This window comes from Siniperca chuatsi, linkage group LG4, assembly GCF_020085105.1.
Source record: "Siniperca chuatsi isolate FFG_IHB_CAS linkage group LG4, ASM2008510v1, whole genome shotgun sequence".
In the NCBI taxonomy this organism is placed as follows: domain Eukaryota; kingdom Metazoa; phylum Chordata; class Actinopteri; order Centrarchiformes; family Sinipercidae; genus Siniperca; species Siniperca chuatsi.
Window position 1 is genome coordinate 2,851,739 of NC_058045.1, and position 26,312 is coordinate 2,878,050.

The following is a 26,312-nucleotide window of genomic DNA, read 5'->3' on the forward strand; positions in this document are numbered from 1 at the left end:
TGTGAATATGGGCCTATCATATCCTGCAGTAAAGGTACAGTCAGGTCGTCGGCCAGTTGATGGATCACTAGCTGGTGATGTCCTGCAGGCCTCCCCCACAAGGACGCCGGGTCCTTAGTTGAAAACCCGTTTTTCAGTTTTTCATTGTAACTCCTTTTGTATATCTGATCTCCTTTGTCAGTGTGATGTAAGATGTCACTGTGTCAGAGAGTTCATCCAGGTCTGTAGCTACAGCCTCAAAAACACTCCAATCTGTGCAGTCAAAGCAGGCCTGTAACTCGGTTACACTCCCAGGAGGCATCCTTATCAGATGCCCAAACCACCTCAACTGGCTCTTTGCGATGCAAAGGAGCAGTGGCTCTACTCCAAGCTCCCTCCAGATGTCTGAGCTCCTTGCCCTATCTCTAAAGGTGAGCTCAGCCACACTGCAGAGGAAACTCATTTCAGCTGCTTGTATCCACAATATAATTTTTTCGTTTCACTGCCCAAAGCTCATGACCATAGGTGAGGGTGGGAACATAGATCAATGGCAAATCAAGAGCTTCGCCTTCAGCGAATGAAGCAATTAGGCTTTTATTAATGAACACAATGTCTGATCACTGTAACGCAAACGAATAGTGGACAAGGACTTGTGATTTGTGTTCATTAAACTTGAATTTGAACATGACCATCAGTGAACTGTCCCCTCATTTGTGAGGTTAAAATAAAGCCGCCAAGGCCTCCTTCTTGAACTTGACATTCTCCTTCACAGCTGGTGTCACCACGACCTTTTGACTACAACTCCAAGCATCCGCCTCCACAATGGAGACTTTGAACATGTCCCACTTGGATTCCATGTCCCCAACCTCCACCTGGGATGCATGAACATGCAGGATATAAAGTATGTGCATAAATGCAGGATAGAGCAATATTATGAAAACATTAAGTGGTACTATGAACATTATATACATATGGCATTACTATAAACAGAAATATACTGATGGACATGTACAGTAATGAATTGGACTGGGCAGAACAGTAATGCAATGAATATTAAGTAGTGCAAATTATGGACAGAAATAGTTAACAGTGCAGTAGATGAGTTATTGCAGTATTCATTACATAGTACTGGAGTGCAAATGATGCAGTATATGTAGAAATAAATAGTCCGGTAGTGCAAATGAACATGTGGTACATGTAGTAAAAACAATATAGCAGCAGCAAAAACAATAAAACAGCATTTAAAGTTAAGGTATATGAGGGGACAGTGGAATCAGTGGGGGGTAGAGTTCAGTAGGAAGACAGCTCTGGGAAAAAAGCTGTTTCTCAGTCTGCTGGTCCTGCTCCGGAGGCACCTGAGGTGCCTGCCGGAAGGCAGGGGAGAAAACAGTCTCTGGGCGGGGTGAGAGGAATCCTTAAGAAAGCTGCGGGCTCTACGCAGACAGCGTTTCCTCTGGATGTCCTCAATGGCTGGAAGTGGAGTCCCTGTGATGCGCTGGACAGTTTTCACCACCCACTCCAGTGCCTTGTGCTCTGCAGCAGAGCAGTTCCTATACCAGACTGTGACACAGTTGGTTAGGATGCTCTCTACTGTGCAGCTATAGAAATTCACCAGGATAGCTGAGGACAGTTGGTTCTTCTTCAGTGTCCTCAGGAAGAAGAAGCACTGGTGAGCTTTCTTGAGTGGTGAGCTGGTGAGCTGGAGACATGCTCAACAGGCATCCCGTTAATGTGGATGGGGTCATGTGTGCCTCCTCTCTCCTTCCTAAGTCTACAATGAGCTCCTTTGTCTTGGAGGTGTTAAGGAGCAAGTTATTGCTTCAAACAGCCCACATGTCGAAGTGTCCTTGGACAAGATGCTGAACCCAAAATTGCTCCCTGCAATGAGTTAGTTAGTTCCTTTGAACTGATGAGCAGTTGGCACCTGCCATCAGTGTGTGAATGGGGTGAATGTGATATGTAGTGTGAAGCGCTTTAAGTCGGAAAAACTAGAAAGGCGCTATACATCAGCAGGGAGGGCTAGGACTGCCAAACTTTCAGTTCTATTATACAAATATCAAAATGATTTCCTATTGGATAGAAAGAAATTAAGTAACAACTGTACCTGACTGGCTAATTATTGAGAGAGACTCATGTAAGAACACCTCGTTACTCGCCTTATTCAGAATCAGAAATACTTTATTGATCCCCGAGGGGAAACTCTTTAACTCTTATTATGCTCTAGTTTGCCATATTCAGAGCCTATCGCCTATTACACTTCTAACTCAGTTGTTATTCATTCTTTAAAAATATGAAATCAATTTAGACAGTCCTTTGAGATCTGTAAATTCTCAATACTCACTCCTATTGTAATGAACCATGCATTCCAGCCATCTTTGACAGAAGCTTTATTCAGTGCTTGGTGCAATCATGGGGTCTGTTCATTTAAAGACATGTTCGTAAATGGCTTGTTTGCTTCTTTTGAACAGATTGTTCAGAAATTCATTATCTCCCAATCACATTTCTTCAGATATTCAAATATCATTCAATTCCCTTCACAGCACCCAGACACACTCCTAAACTCGATCAATGACATCACTTTATCTAGAAAGGGAAATATTGATGATATATATTCTTTATTAATGAGAGAAAATATGACAACCTACTCACTATTAATGATAATTTTGGTAATAGTTATTGATTTAATTATTAATCAGAGTTCCAAATTGATAGTTTAGTGTATTTTATGAGACTGAATCAATTAATTAGCTATCATTTTCTCTTGTTCAAGGGTGGTGCCTCCTGAGGACTTTATTATCTAGAGTTTTTATTTATGATTATCTTTGATAATTTTGATAGCCAAATTGAATTGATTGCAACCTACACAATTTGGTGCCTCTTTAACCATTGTAAATCCCAACACAGAAGATGAATCCTAATGTCGTTGGGGATCCCTTGACTTTTTCTCTAGAGTCACTGCGAGATTGACTTGTGGTTTTGAGTGAAATGTCTCAACAGTTATTAAATGGATTGCCATAAAATCTGATTAATGTCCCTCTCAAGACTAACTGTATCAACTTTGGTGATCCCTTGACTTTTCCTCTTGTGCCAATATCCAGTCAACTATCATATACGTTCAATAGTTTTGTTTATAAGCAATTACATTCCCATCATCCTCAGCTTTACTTTGTGTTTAGTGCTAATAAACAAATGTTAGCATGCTAATATGCTTAAATAAGATGGTGACCATGGTTAATGTTATATTTGCTAAACGTCAGCATGTTTGCATTGTTATTGTGAGTGTGTTAACTGCTTTTCCAAGGATTCCATAAGAGTAGCTGCCAACATGGTAGTTTTGTCTTAATAATCAAAATGATTTGCATCTTTTTTGTGTTGTTTAGGAAGTACTTTGGCGAGAAGATTGGTCTGTACTTTGCCTGGTTGGGTCTGTATACCCAGATGCTGATTCCTGCCTCTCTAGTAGGGGTCATTGTCTTTCTGTATGGATGTGCAACAGTCAATGACAACATACCAAGGTAAACACATGCATGCACACACACACACATAGACACTGTTTAACGAGCACAGACATGACGCACAGTCTGTGAGCTATTGTAATTGGACAACTTGAGTGTCAGCCTATTGAATTACCACTCATTCTCTATTGCTGTTTGTCTTGCTTTAGTTTTTATAACAAATTTGGGCATCAATGTCATTAGTTATGATAGTATTTTACTCAGCAATCTCAGATATCTGAGGACCTGCAGAGAAATCTAATATGACATCACAAGAATTGTTTGACAGGTTGTAAATCAACCCCTAATATAACAACTTAAATGAAACAGTTTAACATTTTGAAAAATACTCTTATTAGCTTTCTTGCTGAGAGTGAGATGAGAAGATGGGTTTCAATCTAATGTCTGTGCAGTACAGAGCTGGACTCAGACCGTGGTTAGCCTAGCTTAGCATAAAGACTGGAAGAAGGGGGAAACAGCTAGTCTGGCTCTGTCCAAAGCGAAAAAATACACCGACTAGCACTTCTAAAGCACACTAATGTAACATGTTGGATCTTTGTTTGTTTAATCTGTAAAGACAGAAACAAGAATACACAACACATGGCCGGATTGGTGCAAGTCAACAGTATATTGTTGAATTAATTTTTTTTTGTGTCTATGTGTGTTAGTTTAGTTTATTGATATAAACAATGTTACATGTTTTACATCAAACATCACTTAACAGAGTGTCAGTGGTCATGATAAAAGACATAAAAATGCCATCAGGTTTTGGAGTATGGAAGTTTTTTGTCCTCTTTATTCAAATAGCAATGCATTTTGCAACTAGCAATTCAATGTGCAATTTGGTCATGCAATTTGAAAATGCATTTGTTTGCAGTTGCAATGCAATCTTCAATTCAGTTTTAATTATTCTGATTAAAAATTAGAATGAAAGTTCCATCAATTGCATTTCATTTTGCCATTGTTTTTTTTGTCTCTTTATTCAAACGGCAATTCATTTTGGCATTGGCAATGCAATGTGCCAGTGAAACAGCAGTCCCAGTCTATTGCATTTATATTTACTTGTCTACACGCTTTTTTGGTGTCAAAATTCAAATGGAAATCAAATCTGTCAGTCCTCTCATCAAGGCGGGTCTTCAGTTAAGATGTCACTTCCTCATTCAGTGATTGGGTCAACACTTCTATGCTTCGACCAGCCGACACTGTTTTTCTTGATGGGTAAGTTGCTTTCTAGCTCAGATAACGTCCATATGTTCAACCAAGAGTTCAGACATTATTTTATAACAGTAGGGCCTTATGCTGAGGCATTACAAGCTAATGCTAGCTAGGCCTGGGTAAAGTTAGTAGCTTGCTAACAACCTAAGCTAACGCTAGCAAAGTAATGTTAACTTTGCTAACTTTAGCTAAGTTTACTGCTGGTTACTTACTAATTTACAGCGCTAGCAACAGTGATGACAGAATAATGTCTGTGGTAAACACACAAGCATTTCAATCGTATCAACCTAACATTCCTAAACAACATAAGCCTCTAGCGCGAGGGGTCCCTTTTCAGGGCTATAAGCTCAGGGGAGCCTGTAGCCTAATGTTACTGGCCGTCAAAGACCACGGCTGATACACTTTGGTGATGTTTATGCGTATTTATTGCTCACAACACAAACAATTTTCATCAAGTAAGCCCACAGGCAGGAAAAAAATTATTGGTGGTCAACACATTAATTATGCTATATTACACCACAATACCACAGTTGGCACGTGTTCTTTAGTGAAAGCTTAGGCCATGGCACTGCCTTCTCCCTTAGTCCTGAATAGCTAATACTACTAGTCACTAACATTATATTTTCATGATGATAATGGGTTAGGGATGATACAAGTGGAAAAGGAAGGGCCACTTGATTCCAGTCCCTGGGATGTCCAGTGTCATTGGTTCACTTTCACAAGACCGGTGAGTATTATACACAATAATCCAACTAGCTTTCTGCATTAACATAACACACAGATTCCCAACGAGTAAAAGAACCAGAATGGCAAGTGTCAAAGGAAGCTTGTAGATCAATATTTATTGGGCATATGAAGGAAAAGGAGTGAGATGAAGCTCGGGAGACGTCTCAGTAAAGGCATTAGCAATGTCGATTGCAATTAGGGCTGCAGCTGTCGATTATTTTAGTAATCGAGTATTCTACTGATTATTCCATTGATTAATTGAGTAATCAGATAAGAAATGCTTTTGCTTTATTAAAGAGCAATAATAAATATGCAAAAGAGAAAATAAGACAGGTCTCTTAAATTGAACAACTAATCGGTTTCCTTTTTAGACAAATCTATATTTTATTGCTTAAAAATTGTATACAATAATATCTGTCACAACTAAACCCATTTAGTGCATTTAAGTGCCATAATACATTCTGGGTTTCAAAGAAAACACATTCTGAAATGCAAAAACAAATGGTAGAAAAGGTATATATACTTAACTTTCAGAACTACAAATTTCAACCTAACTACAGCTCTGTTATGGTACACAGAGGCTGGACCCAAAAGTACGACAGACAGAGAGAGTTGAAGTAGTTAGTTTCAGTTTATTGTAAAACACAAGTAACCAGCTGTGTGGAAGTAGTCACCGTGAGCAGGTGGACTGGGCGAAGACAGCGGGCTGGCAAGAGACTGGTTGAGAGCAGGCAGGCGGAGCGAAGACAGCAGGCTGAGGTAAAGCAGCGGAGGATCCGTGGTGAGATCTTTCTGGAGAGCCGTTAAGTAACTTGGAGGCAGGTTGGAGGAATGAACCTGGGGGAGTCACAGAGTTAGTCTGGGGTTCAGAGAACATGAAGGAAAATCTTTCAGTGAGGCAAGTCAGACGCCGAGGCGTAGTACCACTTGGATAAACGGACAATCTGGCGAAGACTGGTGAGAAGAGCCAGGTAGATATAGTGCAAGGTGTTGATTGGTGGATGGAGAGCAGGTGAGCAGCAGCAGATGAGTAGCAGATTTATCAGTCTCTGATTGGAAGCACACACACCCACACACAGATACAGACAAACACAGGAGGGGAACCAACCGGGAACAAACAGACACTAGTCATGGTACAGCTGTACCATGACAAGCTCAGGCATAACGTAAGCCTATAATGTCTTCTTTGTGTCATTTGTAGGAGGCAAAAACGAGTGGACAGGAACTGTGACTATCATAATAATTAACATGAATGACGCTCAGGTTTTCACAAATTGACCACAGCATTTTATTGTCTGTGGTTATTTTCTTGAGCAAAACCGCCACCACATTGATTTATGTTGTTAACTAGCCATTACATATAGCCATAATTAACGTAGCTTACATTCTTTACTACCCTTCATATACCTTGTGTTGGGCCAGCTCTGTGGACTGGATGCACACACTGTAACGTTATGCTTTCTGCTAAGATGCTGAAGCATAGACGTTGTGCTATTGTGGTTCAGGCTAGTTTGGTTTTACAATAAACACACTGTACAGAGTTTTCATGGACACTTTCTGTTGCTTTCTCTGGCCTGTCTCTTCTCTGCTCCCCTCGCTATTTTCTCTCTCTTCCTCCTCTTTATAATCTGCGCTGTCAAATCACACCAAAGATGCTCTGAACCGTCTCTGATCACACACAGCATACGCACGTTGTGCGTGTAATAATCATCCAATGCGAAACACAGTGTGCTGGATTAAACGAAGCTTCAATGCAAATTATTTGCATCGATGATTTTTAGCAATTGAGTTACTTGAGGAATCGTTTCAGCCCTAATTGCAATCAGAAAAAATGCAATGTTAGCTAACTTAATATTTACTTGGTGTATTAAGCATTAACGGTGACAGTTAAATATAAAATTGGGTTTCATTTACCATAATAAAAAGCTTCTACTATTGTGTTAGTGTGTTATCTTAACGTGTTCATTCCAGGAACAACAGATGGAAATTAACATGAGCCTTTTGTCTAAATCTGGCACGTTCACACCATATTACAGTGGTATTGCTTGATAGCATCACAATCAACAGAGTGTTATTGGAATGATTAAATGTTGATTCTCTCCTCTCCAGAGAAATGCATTCTTTGATGCACACAATACCACACAAGTGAGTAGTATTTATTTTTCTCTGATTATCATAAGGCACTATAGCAGACTGTTTTGGATGATATAATTATATTCAGTATTTCTGAAACAGGAGAATACTGCAGTCATATTAACATATGGTAGCTAGCTAGTCAGGGTTTTCCAACTTTTACTTTTTGCCACTACCCTACATCAGGATACATCAGTCACTACTGCAATGTATTTTCCATCCACAGTCTGGATCATCAGTCCGGCGTGGGGCACAGAGAGCCGTGGAGACCATGAGGACCAACCTTGGTGTGGATGATATCTGGGTTGTTCTGAGGTGAAGAACCTTCTCTGACCAGTTCCTACCAGTAAGAGCAGTAACCAGATGTCCTCCTCATGCACTGCTGTTGAATGACCTGAGGAGGTCATCAGCATCCAGCTGCATGTCATCACTGCCCTCCACGCTGCATTACCTGCCTCACCCAACAATGCAGGTGGAACAGCTGCTGCAAGTCCAGGGAAGACAGACAAAGCCATAACACAGACAGTGTTATGGCTACATTTCTTCAGTTTTTAAGTAGCACCTTTGTGCATCACCATCACATAAGGTTTGGCACTCCTGGGAAATTTTTGTGATGAAGTTCATTTCATCACACAAAATTACACAGAATTGCTAAGTGAGACATTTTCTCCATTGTTGAAGTCGATCTTTACAGGATTTCTTTGTTTTGTTAAGCCCATCACCTGACCAAGACTGTCATAATTTATGTGATGGGTGACCAATTTGAATGGTATATGTTTTTATTGAAAATAACACTTGTAGCCATATCAGTGTTCAACTTTACCATCTGTGCTCTTCTTCTTGTCTTCTCCCTTTCCATCCCAGCCTCCAGTACTTACAGTGGTGTGAAAAAGTGTTTGCCCCCTTCCTGATTTCTTATTTTTTTGCATGTTTGTCACACTTAAATTGCCCCACCTATTAAAACATAACTTAACTGTGGTTTATCACACCTGAGTTCAATTTCTCTAGCCACACCCAGGCCTGATTACTGCCACACCTGTTCTCAATCACTTAAATAGGACCTGCCTGACAAAGTGAAGTAGACCAAAAGCTCCTCAAAAGCTAGACATCATGCTGAGATCCAAAGAAATTCAGGAACAAATGAGAAAGAAAGTAATTGAGATCTATCAGTCTGGAAAAGGTTATAAAGCCATTTCTAAAGCTTTGGGACTCCAGTGAACCATAGTGAGAGCCATTATCCACAAATGGCGAAAACATGGAACAGTGGTGAACCTTCCCAGGAGTAGTCGGCCGACCAAAATTACCCCAAAAGCGCAGCAACGACTCATCCAAGAGGTCACAAAAGACCCCACAACAACATCCAAAGAACTGCAGGCCTCACTTGCCTCAGTTAAGGTCAGTGTTCATGACTCCATCATAAGAAAATGACTGCACAAAAATGGCCAGCCATGGTAGAGTTCCAAGACAAAAACCACTGCTGAGCAAAAAGAACATTAAGGCTCGTCTCATTTTTGCCAGAAAACATCTTGATGAATCCCAAGACTTTTGGGAAAATACTCTGTGGGCAGACGAGACAAAAGTTTAACTTTTTGGAAGGTGTGTGTCCCATTACATCTGGCGTAAAAGTAACACCGCATTTCAGAAAAAGAACATCATACAAACAGTAAATTATGGTGGTGGTGGTATGATGGTCTGGGGCTGTTTTGCTGCTTCAGGATCTGGAAGAGTTGCTGTGATGAATGGAATCATGAATTCTGCTGTCTACCAAAACTCCTGAAGGAGAATGTCTAGCCATCTGTTTGTGACCTCAAGCTGACGCGAACTTGGGTTTTGCAGCAGGACAATGATCCAAAACACACCAGCAAGTCGACCAATAAATGGCTGAAGAAGAACAAAATGAAGACTTTGGAGTGGCCTAGTCAAAGTCCTGACCTGAATCCTATTGAGATGCTGTGGCATGACCTTAAAAAGGCAGTTCATGCTCGAAAACCCTCCAATGTGGCTGAATTACAACAATTCTGCAAAGAATATTGGACCAAAATTCCTCCACAGCGATGTAAAAGACTCATTGCAAGTTATCGCAAACGTTTGATTGCAGTTGTTGCTGCTAAGGGTGGCCCAACCAGTTATTAGGTTTAGGGGGCACAAAGGGCCATGTAGGTTTGGATTTTGTTTTCCCTTAATAATACCAACCTTCATTTAAAACCTGCATTTTGTGTTTACTTGTGCTATCTTTGACTAATATTAAAATTTTTTGATGATCTGAAACATTTAAGTGTGACAAACATGCAAAAAAATTAAGAAATCAGGAAGGGGGATAACACTTTTTCACACCACTGTATATGGACTGTAGCACTTTAAACTATGCATTACATATTACATACATCATGTCAACATTTTTTCTGCAAATCTGCAACACCAGCTAAGAGTAGTCAGTTTATAGAAAATGTACTCATTTCTCTTTAATCTCACTATTTATTTAAAATTATTCAACCTGATTACAAAAAAACATTACCTAACAACAGTACACATCTATTACAGGAGATATTATGCTCCCAGGTAAACATCTAGTTGGCCAGTTCCAGATGTTTCCTAATCTATACCCGTTAATCTCAAACTGGAAAGTACTTTTTACTTGTGTGAACCAGTACACTGGGGTTGTATCATTCTTGAACTCCAGCCTGCTAGTTCTTTAAATTGTATTTGTGAAAAAAAATGCAATGACTATCTTGCAGCTGTTTTAGCACAAAAGAAGATTCTGTTAAAGCAAGACACTTTAATGAAGACTTGAAAGATAGCAATATGTATCATATACATACCAGCTTGTCAGACAAGGTGTATGGAGATTTGCTTCAGTGCAGGACCATCATGTGTATAGACCTACATATTCAATACCCAAAACCTGAATGGACACAGTTCCTCTGAACACTATGGCTGAAAGTGTGTGTGTGTGTGTGTGTGTGTGTGTGTGTGTTTGACAGAGTTCTCACATTTAACTTTATTATGACATGATTAATCAAGCTGTGAATAAAAGGCATTCCTTAATAGTGATTCTTAACAGTTTTATGAATTGACTGAAAAGTAAGTCTTATTGCATGAGTTCTGGCCTCAGAATTGATCAGTCTACCTGTGATGAGCTGGTCCTACTCAAAGTGCTCACTGCAGAGCGAAGTGAGAGGAGGAAGTTGACTGAGGGAGTCCACTTCTTTCTCCTTGTGTTCATCATCCACTGATTCAGCCTGGTTTCCTCACATAAAGAAAATTTAATTGCACACAAAAAAAAATGTTTAGCATTGTGTCTTTACATTCTAGTGTGTTGTAGCTAATCATTTCAACCAACAAAGCACCACATCCTCCAGGTGAACTGCAATGAAAATAGGCATTATTACAAATATTTCTAGCATAACTTCAAAAGCCTTGGGATTTTTTGTTATGATAGCTAGTTATTGCTTAAGTCTATGTTTTGCTGAGAAATTGACCATATTTTTTAAGTGTAAAAAAACGTAATCAGCGCACATAAAGAAATGACTACTGGGCTACATCTACTTATCCAATATGTTACATCAATGCAGATAGTACCCATTGCTGTTGTAGCTAGCGCTGTAAATTAGTGAGCAACCAACAGTAAACTTAGCTAACTTTAGCTAAGTTACTTTGCTAGTGTTTGCTTAGGTTGTTAGAAAGCTACTAACTTTACCCAGGCCTAGCTAGCATTAGCTTGTAATGCCTCAGCATGAGGATGTAGATAAACACAAAATGCCAACAATGGCCCTACTGTAGTAAATTCATGTCTGAACTCTAAGTTGTTATCCGAGCTAGAAAGCAACTTACCCATCAAGAAGAACAGTGTCAGCGTGGTCGAAGCATAGAAGTGCCGGCTGTTACCCAATCACTGTAAACGAAGTGACATCTTAACTGAAGATCCGCCTTGATGAGAGGACTGGCAGATTGCGTTACCATTTGAATTTTGACACCTAAAAAGCTTGTAGACAAGTAAATGTAAATGCAATAGATTGAGGGTGCTTTTTGCTGGCACATTGAATTGCCAATGTCAAAATGAATTGCCATTTGAATAAAGAGACCAAAAAACCATGGCAATATGAAATGCAATTGATTGAGCTTTCATTTTAATTTTTAATCATAATAGTTTAAACTGAATTGAAGATTGCATTGCCATTTTGCATACTGAATTGCCAATTGCAAAATGCCTTTTCAAATTGCACATTGAATTGCCAATTGCAAAATGAATTGCCATTTGAACAAAGATACCAAAAAACATTCCAATAAGAAATGCAATTTATTGAACATTTTAATTTTTCATCAAAACGATTCTAACTGAACTGAGGATTGCATTGCCACTTTGCATACTGAATTTCCAATTGCAAAATGCATTGCCATTTGCAAAGAGGCCAAAAAATGTCCATACTAGAGATGCTTAAGATGCTTTCATCCCCGAGTGCAGGCCCAGTTCTACGAGGGTGCAAAAGCATGCATTGCACCCTCAGGCAAAATCACAAAAGGACCTGTATCATTTACCCTAAGGTGCCGTCTATGTGCTGGGTTTTTCCTTAGTGGTGGTTAGCTAGCAAATAAGCTCACTGACAGCAATGTTATTGTTAATAATGTGGCAATGTTTAGTATATGTGAATCGACCTAGTCACATTTTCTTTGTAAATACAGTGAGTGATACAGATCAAGTTGCTTCAGTTTAGGCTAAGGTGAAGCTAAGGTTTTAATGTTATCCTAACCTAACTTTGGCCAAGAAAAAGCAAAGGCTGAGTTCTTAGTTAACTTGATATCATTAGCTTGTTATGTTTGCTTGACATCTAAGTTTCATACTGTGTTGAATGCATTTAGATTATGGACTCACCTGCTCATGTCTTCTCAAGTATCACCCTGGAGAGCGCTTATGTATGTTCATATGTGTGCTAAAAATGGCACCGGAGAACACCAGAATGACACTCCACCACTTTTTTTCTCCAAGTGAGGAAATAGAATATTCACAGTTTCCGTAATCTGGTTGAAATTCATATCCATTTTTTAAGTGCTTGAAGATCCAATCATCACTAAAGAGTATGTCATGCAAGAGAGCCAATAAAAAAAATGGGATGGTCAAAGTTGTCATATTGATATTCAAGGTGTGTTGATTGATTCACGTCAACTCACACATTGAGTAACATGCAAAAATTCATTCACCTTAAAATTTGCCGGTAGCTGCTGGTAGCCTTTGAACAGCAGTCTGTGGCTAGCTAACGTTAACTAGTAAAGATGAAAAATGCAGCCAAACAATCTTTCATTCAATTTGAATTAATTTTATTTATATAGCACCAATTCATGTTATCTCATTGCACTTTTCCTATAGATGGTAAATGGACTGTGCTTGTGTAGTGCCTTTCTAGTTTTCTGACCACTCAGAGTGCTTCACACACTACATATCACATTCACACACACTCACACACCAAAGTCATATCCCTCGGGAGCAATTTTGGGGTTCAATGTCAATGACGACCTGCTCTACTACTAAGCCACAGCTGCCCCAATGGTCATGACCGTACTCTTTAAAATATTATTTACAGATACCCAACAATTCCCACAAAGAGCAAGCACTTTGGCGACAGTGGCAAGTAAAAACTTCCTTTTAAGAGGCAGAAATCTCAAGAAACCTCGAGCAGAACCACACTTAGGGTGGCCATCTGCCGCTGCCATGTTGGGTTGAGAGAGAGAGAGAAAGAGAGCATTCAGTAGCACAATTCAAATTCCACATAGGATTTAAAAATAATAATAATGCAATGTAGTGGTAATATTAATAAAACAATAATAGGAATAATAATGATAATAATAGTAATAAGACTAATACAGTACATAGATCCAGACTCTGCAGCTCCGGAGGCAGAAATACTTGCTGAAAGCACCAGGAGAGAAGAGAGACAAGAAAGCACCAAACTAGGGGAGAGACAAGATGTCGAGTTAGTAACATGCATTAATGGGATAAGAAGGCACACAGATGGAGAGGAGGAGAGGGGAGAAAGGTGCGTCATGGGAAGTCTCCCAGCAGTCTAGGCCTATAGCAGCATAACTAAGGGATGGTTCAGGAGTCACCTGAGCCAGCCCTAACTATGAGAAGAGGAAAGTCTTAAGTCTACTCTTAAATGTGGAGATGGTGTCAAAATGGGATCTGATTACACAGGACAGGAGCTTGATAGCTGAAGGCTCTGGCTCCCATTCTACTTTTGGAGACTATAAGAACCTGATTTTTGAACATGATGAAACATCCATAAAGTCAGTCTAACATTTGATTGTGTGGTCAGTTATAGTTGACTAATGTATGTAAACTTGTCACTGTAGGAACAGTGGTTACATACTTTCCAAATGAGCTACAACTTAACTGTGCTCGTGCATGCATGCGCGCACATCATAGGTGTACACCAGTGCTTAAACAAGTAGCACTACACATCTGATATGATGCTTTTGAGAAACCATTGTTGCTGAAAAGGAACGACGTGCTGTATTCACTTACTACTATTTACAACTTTTTCCAGATGTGTTCCATTCCGTGGTTCATTGGGGACCACGCTCAAGACCCGTAACGCCTACACTATTTTTCATTGCTGTTGCTGGCCTGCATTGTAGCTACTAGTGCACCCCCACTAATTTCAGATGCACCCTAAATAATTTTGTTCGGGACCCAGGCCTCCACAAGTGGGTTGGAGGCACTTGTTAATCTGTTATAATTTCGAAGAGTTAAGATTCTTTTGGAAAACACCTCTGTGAAGGTTTGTAAAATGGATTTTTTGGTCATCTTAGCCTTAAAGGGTCAGTTCACCCCAAAATCAATGCTCACAACAAATCTGTGGATTATCTTCAAATGTTTTTTTTTTGCGGAGCTTTGAGCACCCCAATCTGTAGTATAGTACCCTTATATTCCAAAAACGCAGACATCTCTACGGCCGATATCTCCAAAACTTGGCAACTTACATCAAAACAATGTAGATGGATAAATAGCACTACAGGTAAGAGGAAAAATATGTATTTTTGATTTTGGGGTGAACTGTCCCTTTAAGATGCTGTTGGAAAATGCTCTGTATGTAATGCACAGACATGAAAATTCATAATGATCTTCTGATCTCACTTCTAAATAGAAATCAAATGTGTAATTCCCGAAAGGTTAGACTATTCTTTTAGATAAATTAAATATTAGGACTCAATAATGGACAAAAGGAGTTGCTGATGTAGACTGTTTGACAGTGTAAGAGGTAAAGAAAATCAAAGTGGAAGACATGAAAAAAAAGAAAAAGAGGAAGAACAAATACACAGAGAGGGAAACACAGGAAAATGTTTGATAAATGAGTTGAGAAACTAGGACCTCCTCTTCTTCCTCTACCTGCTTCTCATCATCCACAGGATATTATGACATGTGCTGCCAGCACACATTTGCACTCAGTGCAGACACACACCACACACGCTCAGTAGAAGTATTAATGTTGGACGTTGTCATGATAAAGGTTAAATGATGTACTGTATATTAAAATATTTAAAAATTTTATAAAATCACTTTTATTTTAGCATTTTAGTATACACATTAGTGTTTATGAAATATTAATGTGTATTTCCATGTTGTTCTCTTGTGTAATATGTGTGTGTGTGTGTGTGTGTGTGTGTGTGTGTGTGTGTGTGTGCGCATGTATGCATGTTCTATTCCAATGCACCTTGGAGCATACCAGTGCTTGGAACATACATAATTTGACCAATTCCAAGAGGGTTCCTAAGGTGTTCGTTGACCTTAATGACAATGAAAGTGAAGTAACCCAACTATACTATGGGACACCTTAAAGGCAGCTGTCAGAAGCAAATTGATATCCCTTATTACAGAAATCAAGAAAACAAAGGGAAAAGGCTTAATCAGCTCAAATAATTTAAAATAATAAGAAACGCAACACAGCGAGAATCAGAACCACCAAATAATGAGTACAATTAAATAAAGTTGAATTAGAAAGTCCTAAAGCTACAAAATTACTAGCAAAGAAAATATGAAAAAAAACATTGCAATATGTTTACAAAATATTAGACCCCAAGGAAGGAAAAATAACCTAGATGAGACTGACAGTGCATTTCAAGAATATTAAAAAGGCTCCCTATTCACAACCAAAACAAAAAAGAAAAAATCTAAACTCTGTGGAATTACTCTCAATTGGAGAATATCAAAATAAGTCCCTAACCCCAGAGATTACAAAAAAGAATTGGAGATTGCATTGAATAAATAAAATAATAACACACCAGAAATAGATGGTCTACCAACTAAGTGGTAAGATCTTTAAAAAACACTTGATTCCAGTACTTTTAAATTATTTTACTATAATTGGACAGTTGAGAAATTGTCAACCCCACCTTCATGGAGTGAAGCCATCAATTTCATTAATTTTTAAATTTTTTATTATTAATTTCGTTAACACATAGAGCACAATCCTCCCCTACAAGGGCAGGCTTGCACCACAATGCCTATATAGACATGCAGCCACATGCATGTACAAGTGTATGTACAGTGCAAATATACATAATATCCACATTTATGCATACATTTATATATACACATACAGTACATGCATACACACAAATGTATAAGTTAAGCAGAGAGTTATCATTTAGAAGTAGGACAGGTGGGAAAAAGGGAATATGGTTAAGTATAACATTCAATATACTCATGCATACTAATTTCCAATTCTGCAATTCTGTCTGCCAAGGGACACCATAAAGTTCAACAACAACCAAGTTCAACAGGCTAACCTGCAAAATAAACAGTAAAGCAACATCAAAACGTACAGTAACCAAGTTTGAAGTCGATATTAATCCATTCTTGAGCTTCAGTTTTGAAGCAAATGCTCCAAAAATCCTTCCAAAAAAAGTTAATCCACTGGGTCTTCACTTCCTTGGATGGTGGGAGTAGATGAAGACTTTTGTGTTGGTTGTTGCAGCCAACAACAGAGAAATTGGCATGTTTTGCTGGTAACCTTACCTTCCACATCTTCGTTAGTTAGAGAGGAAAATAGTTCTATGAGATCGTGCGTAGCCCCCTTCCTGCATGTTATCGCGGCCACAGTAAAGCACATTAGTTTTAATATCCTAAAACATTTATCATGGTATTGACAGTATTGTAAAATCCATGTCTTGGCAGAACGTGACACCGGCGATGGTGAATAAACCGGTATACAGCCCACCCCTAGCCCAGTCCTTGTTGTCCTGCTTGCCAATCAGTAACAATAGGCTGTTTTGTTGATACTTGATCCTAGCATTTGATGATTTAATTGTACTCAGAAATTAATGTGCTCATCTGTATGTGAAGGGTAACTTTCACTGTTGTTGATGAGGACATGATCCCTTGTAGGCAGCCTGGCATGCTCTGTTTTTTGTGCTAATACATTTGTGTGTTGTCACAAACCGGCTAAAAAGACAATGATGCAGGGTGGATGCTGCTGTAGGAAGGGAGAGACAGAGTGAACACATAGGCCAGCTTTTATAGCTCAAGGACCCAGGTGAGCTTAATCAGCTGATGACCCTCCCATGTCAGCCAATTGCCTGCTAAGTTTGCCAGGAGAGCCTCCAAGACAGTGGGAGGGGTGTCACAGTGTTTATAAGATGTTTTTATTAGGCTTATTTGTGCTGATAAACTATAGAATATAGTGCATCACTCTGCGGAGTATACTGTGCTCTGCTTTAGTTGACCGTATTGTATCATATGTGTGTGGAGGTTTGATGTGGTCATTAACTGATTATTATATATCAGATGTCCTGACACAAGGCAAGCAGGCCTGCATGCCCTGCTTGGTGCCTCTGGCAATGTTAATAAGTGGAAAAAATCCGTTACCTGTAAAAAGTATTGTAACTGGGGAGGTACAGTATATTGTACTTTGAAATTGATCTCCAAAACCAAATTTATTAAGAACCTCACATAGATAATGCCATTCAAGGTGATCAAAAGCATTCTCGGCCTCCACTGCCAGGACAGCAGCAGGTGTGCCACTCTTAAGAGATGCATCAATAAGGTGAAGGAGCCAACGGGTATTATCTGTGGCTTGCCTTTTCTGTGTAAGATAGCACCGGTTAATGCGACGAATTGTCTGCTTAGCTTATTGATTGCTGCTGCTTTGTATTTTTATGTATGTCGTCAAGTTGTCTCTGCTTTATTTGTTCATGATCACCAAGCACTTCTTAACATTCAAGCTTCTGAAGAATTGCTGTCAAAGCACGACTTAGGAGACCTGACTACAAGTCTTCATCCCTTCTTATCTGACATACATCATACATACAGGCCTGTGCTGCCTACCCTGTGCCTTTCCCCATAAGAAACGTCTAAGAAGAGAGGGAAAGTGGGGAGGTGTACTGGTAAGACTTAAGGCTTATCTGACGTCCTCCTGTGGGACTGTTCCTTGCCTCTCTTGCAGTGGATGTTGTCATCTTCCTGCTGTCTGGCGCTCACCAGATTTTAGAGGTCGGTGGATCTGGCCTGTTGTTCCTGACCTGCTGATGGAGCCTCCTTAACCCAGGCAGATGCGGGTCCGCAGAAGTGGTGTGGACCATGGGAGTCTTTGCCCGCTGGGTCATGCTTCATCAGCCAGCGAGGAGCTTATTCTTTGTATGGTTCTGATTAATGCTAGGTTGCTAGCTTACTTCATGCTAATGAGTTTACACCTTTCTCTGAACTTCTTCCTCCTGTGTTTATGCATTTCTCAGCTCCCCTCTGACCACAGGCAAGGGTGGAGGGCTAGCGTCTGTATTCAAATCCACCTTACAATGCCGGCAGACTCCATCTGACATTTACTCCAGCTTTGCGCTGCAGATATTTGAGTTAAACTATCTTTTTCCCATGCTGTGCACTGTGGTGTACCATCCACCAAAGTTCAACAAGGATTTTATACAGGATTTTGCTGACTTCTTGGCGGTGATTATGTTAAAATATGATTGTCTTTTAATTGTCTGTGATTTTAATATACATACAGTATATGCTGTGAAACTAGACCTCTGGTCAAAGACTTTATGAATCTTATCAACTCTCTTAATCTCACCCTGTCGGTGACTTGCCCCACACATGAAAAAGGACACACATTGGACCTTGTGCTGTCTTATGGTTTATATGTCTGTATCAGTGAAATTTGTGACACATGTATAACGGATCATCTGCCTGTTTTATTTAAAACTACAGTTCCTTGCTCTAGGGTTACAACTTGTGTTCCTTGCGCCTCCTGCGTGCGATTAACCCTCTAACTATGTCGCAGTTTCCTATTGCTTTTAAAGACTCTATGCGATATACCCTGGATAGCTGCTATGATCTCAGTGCTGAGGAGCATACTACTCTCTTTGACTCCACTTGCACTGATATCTTGGACTCTGTTGCTCCATTTAGGACAAAATGCTTAAAGCCACTTTCAGAGCCATCAGAGCTGTCTTTGATCATTTTGAGCCTGTATGACTCTCCTTACTCTCAGAGGTACTTCATAATATGCAGCCTACAAATAGTTCCTTAGACAGTGTATATAGTCTACTAAAAGACATTTTTAGTACGGTTGTGTCTAGTATTGTCATTCTGATAAATACCTGTCTTTTTTCAGGGTGTGTTCCAGCTGCTTTTAAACATGTTGTAGTGCATCCACTTATTAAAAAGCCAAATCTGGATGCTTCTGTTCTTCTCTTGAATATTCTTCGACTGTGGCCTCTCTCACCTGTGGGGCTCCATTTTGGGCCCCATCCTTCTTTCATTGTATATGCTGCCATTGGGATCCATTTTTAAGAAACATTATATTGCTTTTCATTATTTTGTTGATGAAGTACAAATCTATTTGCCAATGAAAACTAAAAACAAAGATTCAGTGCAGCATCTGTTGGACTGCTTAACTGACATCAAAACTTTGATGGATTTAAACTTTCTCAGTCTTAATGAAAATAAGACAGATCATTATGTTTGGATGACCTAACCTCTTTAATGACCCTAATGGTACTCTTGGCCCTCTAGCATCTTACAGTTGATCTTTTGTTAAGATCTTGGCATTATTTTTCACAGCTTCTTTAAACTCGATAGGCAGATTAGTTCAGTTGTCAAAACTAGTTTCTTTCAGTTAAGACTTTTAGCCAAGGTAAAGTCCTCTCTCTCTCTTGGATGTTCCGAGCTTGACACCTTGGTTTCATTTTCTATACAGTATGGTTCAAGATTGTGTACAGTTAAACACGCATAATAAACCTTCAAAAATGTATAGCAAACTTCCAATCTTGCCTCATCTCATAACAGTAATGTCAAGTGGTTACAAAATGGTGACCCGATCGACATTTTTTCAGTTGGTCTACTACTGGATCTGTACAATCTCATTTATAGTCATTTAAAGCCAACTGCTAAATTAACTAACAGCTGGGCTAGAACATGCAAAATTCGACCAAAATGCTGAAGGTCTGAGAGCCGGTCAAAATAACACTGCTATCTTAATGTGTAGCGTTGAGATATAGTTTACATTACAGCTTACTTAGCTCAGTTTTAGCAAGACCATAGTAGCAAGAAAACAGCCACATCAAAACCATATATCAATGCCTTTTGTAACATTACAGTTTGTGTTGTCATTAGTTGCACCTAAGATGCGTTTCTCTAAATAACCAATGTTAGCTGTTACCAAGTTTCTAAAAGAAATGTTGCGAGTTCAGCATTCTTTTTCTTTTTATATCGCTTCTTTTCTTTGCCGTCTTTGTGTTTCTGTGACACTAAACCCGGGGCTGTACCTTCAGCTTGACAAGTCCTTGAGGAAGCTCTACTTCTTTGTCCTCTCATGTTGGACTGAGGGCTGACTGGACTCTACAGTGACTCACTATTGTCTCTTGAGGCACAAGTGGTATTATATGACAGGATGGGCCAGGCTAGCAGGTTAGTATGCTAATTTCAGTAGATATCTCTGCAACACAATACATAGACGTCTATGACATGAGGTCAGAACTGTTACTACTTCACATTCTGTTGATAAGGTTAATTAAATTTGGTTAGTCTTACACATTGTACCTTTTTTAAGGTTTATGCTTAGTTAGCACTTCTTTACTAGATATGATCAATCTGTCTTTATTACCAGGATATGTACCACAGTCCTTTTAAATAGCTGTAATTAAACCTCTTCTTAAAAAGCCCACTCTTGATCCAGAGGTTTTAGCCATCTATAAACCTATATCTAACATTCCTTTCTCTCTAAGATCCTTGAGAAAGCAGTAGCCAATCAGCTATGCAACTTTTTACATAACAATAGTTTGAGTTTCAGTCACGATTTACAGTGCATCATAGCACAGAGATAGCACTAGTGAAAATTACCAACAACCTTATAATTGCATCAGACAAAGGACTTGTCTCTGTACTTGTCTTGTTAGATCTTAGTGCTGTATTTGACAGCATTGACCATCACATACTATTACAGAGACTCGAACATTTAATTGGCATTAAAGGAACCGCACTAACCCGGTTTAAATCCTATCTATCAGATTGATCTCAGTTTGTACATGTTAACGATGAATTCTAGCCTGGGATCGCCAGACTACTTTGCAAATGCATATTAGGCTGGAACCTCTCAGTTTATGTTGCATTTCCAAGGGGTGCAGACCAAAATGCCTGTGAATGCAATTAGATAGACCTACAACCAATCAGAGAAACGAAACAAGCTGAGTGACGCGTGCAAGTTGGGACGGTGCTTTGTCTGTTTTCAAGCAGGAAAAAATGGTGGCCTGGTCACAAACTTTGTCAAATTACAGCTAAAGCTAAACAGTACACCTTAATGTGTTTGTGAAAACATTTGAGGTGGGAAAAAGGCAATGATGTAACAGAATCTTGATTCCTATTATCAGCACTGCGTAGTTTGACAGTTTGATTTGAGTTTTGTGCGCTGTATCAACCAATCAGAGCAGCGAAACAAGTGACTTCAAATCTGTACTGGTAACGCTACTGTCAGTCATTGTATCAAACCCACCGCATATTAGATAAATGGGTGACTGGCCCAGCCGAATCCAGGATGGGTCAATCAATGTAACATTGCAAAAATCAGGCACATTCTTTCTCAAAAGGACGCAGAAAAACTAGCCTATGCTTTTGTTACCTATAGGCTGGACTATTGCAATTCCTTATTATCAGGCTGCCCGAATAAGTCACTTAAGACTCTCTAGTTGATCCAGAATGCTGTGGCATGTGTACTGACAAGAACTAGGAAAAGAGATCACATTTCTTTCATATTAGCTTATCTGCACTGGCTCACTGTAATATCCAAAATAGAATTTAAAATCATTCTCCTTACCTACAAAAGCCATTAATAGTCAAGCACCATAGTATCTTGAAGAGCTCATAGTACCCTACTATCCCACTAGAACACTACGCTCCCAGAATGCAGGGTTACTTGTGGTTTCTAGAGTCTCCAAAAGTAGAATGGTAGCCAGAGCTATCAAGCTCCTCCTCCTGTGGAATCAGGTCCCAGTCTGAGTTCTTGAGGCAGACACCATCTCCACATTTAAGAGTAGCTTAAGCCTTTCCTCCTCAGGTGAGCCCTGAGCCATCCCTTGGTTATACTGCTAATGGCCTACACTACTGGGAGACTATCCATGATGCACTGAGGTCCTGTGTCCTCCTCCATCTGTATGCATTCTTATCCCATCAATGCATGTTACTACCTCAACATCTCTCTCCCGTAGTTTTGTGCTTTCTCTCCTCTCTCCTTCTGTCCTGTTACAATACTATATTAAAGAAAATGCAGCAGTATGTTGTACACAAATAAAAAGGTTTTTACAATGTTTCTCTCCAACCTAGAACACCCCTACCTACCCCCCATCCCACAGGCCCCTTCCACCAAAAATAAAATGGTAGTATAATTAACAAAAATAGTAAAAGTAGTAGTAAAAGTAAATAAAAAGAAATGAAAGAAATAAAATAACAGTTTAGTGTAAAAATAGACATGGAGACAGGAATTGTTATAAATTATAATAATGAAACTGAAAAATAAATATATCAAAATTTAACAAAAACATGTATATATATATCTTGTCCAGTTATTTACTAAGCTACCTGCTATAGCTCAATAAACTCCCCACTGGAAGGGTTTCAGGACAAGCACGGCGGACACAACTCGAGCCACTTTTTGAGTTTTACTGTGCACACATACACAATAAGCATCCACAAGCTAGTTAGGTGTAACATTTAGCTCGTCAATTTACTCAATTAAGTTGCTAGGTTGTAAACCTGCAATGAAAACACAAAACAAACATCAGAATTAACTAATGAAATTGCACAAACATGAGACATTGATTCTTAATCTGAATTACTAGCAATGCCAGTTTACAGACACTCACCGGCAAGCGTACCAGTCCTGATCAACAACAGAGTGAAATTTTTACCTAGGTGGCGCTTGCGCACTGACTAACTTCACATATACATACGCAAACAAATAGTGACACCTGCTGGAAAGTTCTACACCTCCCACTTGGTCTACTGATTCTAGAATCTAATAACCAAACAATTCACTTCTAGATATGAAATTCTCTCCATGACCATGCAAATAACATTGCATACTTAGATGTGAACATATTATGTTACAACATGAATACTATATCTCCAAGATAGTTTTAATATCCAAAACAACACACGTTGTCCTTGATGTTAATACAACCTCCTTTACCGAAACACACTACCAGCCTCGGGGAGGATGGTAGCGGGGAAAGTTTTGATCCTTCACCGAAACACACCATGGTGGGGGTCCTTTACCGAAACACACCATGGTGAAGAATCAACGACATGTCTGGCAAGCCTTGAACCCATCACCACTCATGCTTTAGATCTCACACGGAGGTGTGTGCCAGCAACCCCTTCGTGGTTAGTTTCATGGGCCTCTCGTGTGAGAAGAGTGCTGATCCACGCCTTGTAGGGAACCAAGGGTACACCAGTCTCTCCCTGGGTCAAAGCCTGGACTCTGCCATAACATCTTAGGAGCCCTGAGGCCTCATCCCTGTTGACAACGAGTCTATTTAGCGTCGTCACAGGAAACGTAATGCCATTCTGGGCGGCTAAGCACAGGTCTAGGAATGCAGCTTTACCTTCCTTTACTGTCAAAACTGCCTCCCACTTTGCTGGCTTGGAGGCCCTGCCTACACGGGCCAACCACTTCTTTACAGCTCTGCGGACATAACCAACTACCCCACAAAGTCTAGTAAGAGAACTGCACCTTGTTGGATCCACTTGGTCTATGAGCGCGGCTCCCCACAGAGTCTCCTTCTCCTTAGTCTCGGTTAAGGTCCATTTCATCCCATTTTCTGAGGATGCTGAAGCCCCACTAACACCATCTGTGACTATTGGATCTTCACCATCAGGACTACCAGGATTTACCAATTTCTTGGCTTGAGCTCTGGTGAGGACTGCTGAAAAAGCCTTTTTCTGGAGTCTGCTCACTACCTCTCTAGCATCAGCTGCCACTTCTGATGCAGACTTCATGGGCCAATCCTCGACTGGACTTGACAGAAACTCAGGACCTTCCTGCCACACAGAGTTCTCACCCAACAGTTCAGGAGAGCACCCTCTCGTGACTAGATCAGCGACGTTGACCTCGCCCGGTATCCACCACCAGTCAGTTACAGCTCCAGCCTTCTGAATCTCACCGATTCGGTTCGCGAAGAATGTCTGGAATCCGTAGCTCTCTCTCTGGATGGCTACCATTTCTCCACGTCCACTCGTCCATGCTTCAATATGTATCCCTTCAGACGTGTGGCAAAGACAGCTCCACATACCTCAGCCTTGACTGCGTCACCTTTCTGGTTGAGAGGAGTTAATTTGGCCTTTGACTCTACCAGCTGAGTGACCACACCATCTGACGTCTCCCATCGCAAGTACAGGACTGCGCCATAGGACTCACAGCTCCCGTCAGAAAACGTGATTCCCCAGGGTTTACCCTTCCAGCCAGAAGGCGTGAGGTTCCTGTAGAACTTGACACTACTCAGACGAATGTACTCCTTGAACAGCTCAATTGCCTTTCTTCTGAGCTCGTCAGACAGAGGTTCATCCCAGGTATCTCTGGTAAGCTTGCCAGCTTCCTGGAAGGCTCTTCTCACAAGGATTACTCCTTTCTGTTTCACAGGAGTTACCAAACTGATCGGGTCATACAGTCCAGCGATTTGGCTCAGTAGAACACGACGAGTTAGTGGGTTTGGTGTTTTTACTTCCACTTCTTCTTCAGTGAGGTCAATCTCAGTCCTCATCTTCTTCTTCCTACTGGAGAAGTTGATAGAGACCATCACAAAGAGTTTGTCCTCTTGCACGAGGTAACCAACCCCCAGGGCTTTGTTATCTTCCTCCCTTAACTGGTTGGGCAACGTCAGAGTCACTGGCTTGGACTCTGTCCCATCTCTCCTCCCACTTTGACCAGACCGGATCCAAGGCTTGAGGTAGAAGCCTCCTGCTCTCAGTATCTTCGCCACTCCCTCTTGAATCGTGTTTAGATGGTTCGGTCATTGTGGGACGTTAGAAGATTGTTGACATAGGAGTCTTCCTCGATGACCCTTCTTTCCTCCTTCATATGAGAGAACTGGGGTAACTTCGCAGTCTCTCGCATGGCAACCTGTGCAATACACCCCGCAGGTTTGTCCCCCATGTTCACTCTCACAACAGCGTAATCTTCAATCTCATCCTCCGGTGAGTCTCTCCATAGGAAACGATGCACATGGACTTCTTGTTCCTCCGGCCAGACCGAATTATACATCTTGGTGATGTCTCCGATGGCCGCATGTTCTCCTTCCCGGAACCTGAGGTGCACCGCTCTAATGGGATTTAAGATGTCTGGGCCTTTGAGCAGAATGCCATTCATGCTAACCCCTCTGAATTCCTGGCTGCTATTCCAGACGAGTCGTACTGGTGTAGTCACTGAATGGGGGTTTGGGGCAGTTAGGTGACTCACCCACCACACGGCACCTTTCCAGCTGTCTATAACATCCTTGGTGAGCTTAACAGCAGCTCCCCTCTCTACCATCTCGTGGACTTGCTTCATGTAAGCCTCTTTCCACAGAGGGTCTCTCGTGAGACGCTTCTCGTGAGACGCTTCTCGTGAGACGCTTCTCCTTCTCAGTCCAGTTGCTTCCACAGCCTTTCGGTTGTTAGGAAGAGAGACTGGGTTTTCCTTCCAGGGGTACTTCGCATCCCAGTGGGGCTGGTCACTGTGAGCGTCTCTCTCCCTGAAGGTTAGACCTGCCTTTATCATCTCCAGCTCTTTCTCTTCAGCCAGGGACATCTCCTTTCCTCCCTGCGAGCACTTTCCACAGCGACATCCTCCACAGATAGGGTCACAGGCAGCACCGATGCTGTCCCACTTTAGCCACTCAAGGACCTCCTTATTGTACGCTGCTGTCGTTCGAACTTCTACTCTGTTTTCTTTCTCCAAATGGCCTCCTGGCCTTCCCATGAAGTGTTCCTCAACTTTGACGGCCACCGTTCTCATTGAATGAGCAAAGTGCGTCTTTGACCGCCATGCAGCCACCTCCACTTCTTCGAAGAGGTCTGGATGCACACCACTCACGATCTTGCCCAGAGGACCATCCCACAACACCAGATCGCCCATCCTCTGTAGTCTTTGCGGTGCTAATCGACCTTCACGAGTGCTGATTAATAGATCGATCTTCTTCGGGCGGGCCAGTTCTCCCGGCTCCACTTCAGGGAAAAACTGCTCTAGTCGCTCCGATTTCACCACTCGATCCACTTTGGCGATGTCTTCCATCCCATAGCAAATCATCTGG

The 26,312-nt window shown here is 40.7% G+C and overlaps 1 protein-coding gene across 2 annotated transcripts in view; it reads left to right on the plus strand.

Annotated features, from left to right (window-relative positions):
• Positions 1-26,312, plus strand: part of LOC122874574 (anoctamin-1) — a 252,254-nt gene that overhangs the window by 60,648 nt on the left and 165,294 nt on the right. For both annotated transcript variants that reach the window (XM_044192613.1, XM_044192614.1), the window contains exon 10: positions 3,360-3,494. In XM_044192613.1, coding sequence (XP_044048548.1) covers positions 3,360-3,494 — 135 coding nt within the window. The remainder of the gene's footprint in view (positions 1-3,359; positions 3,495-26,312) is intronic.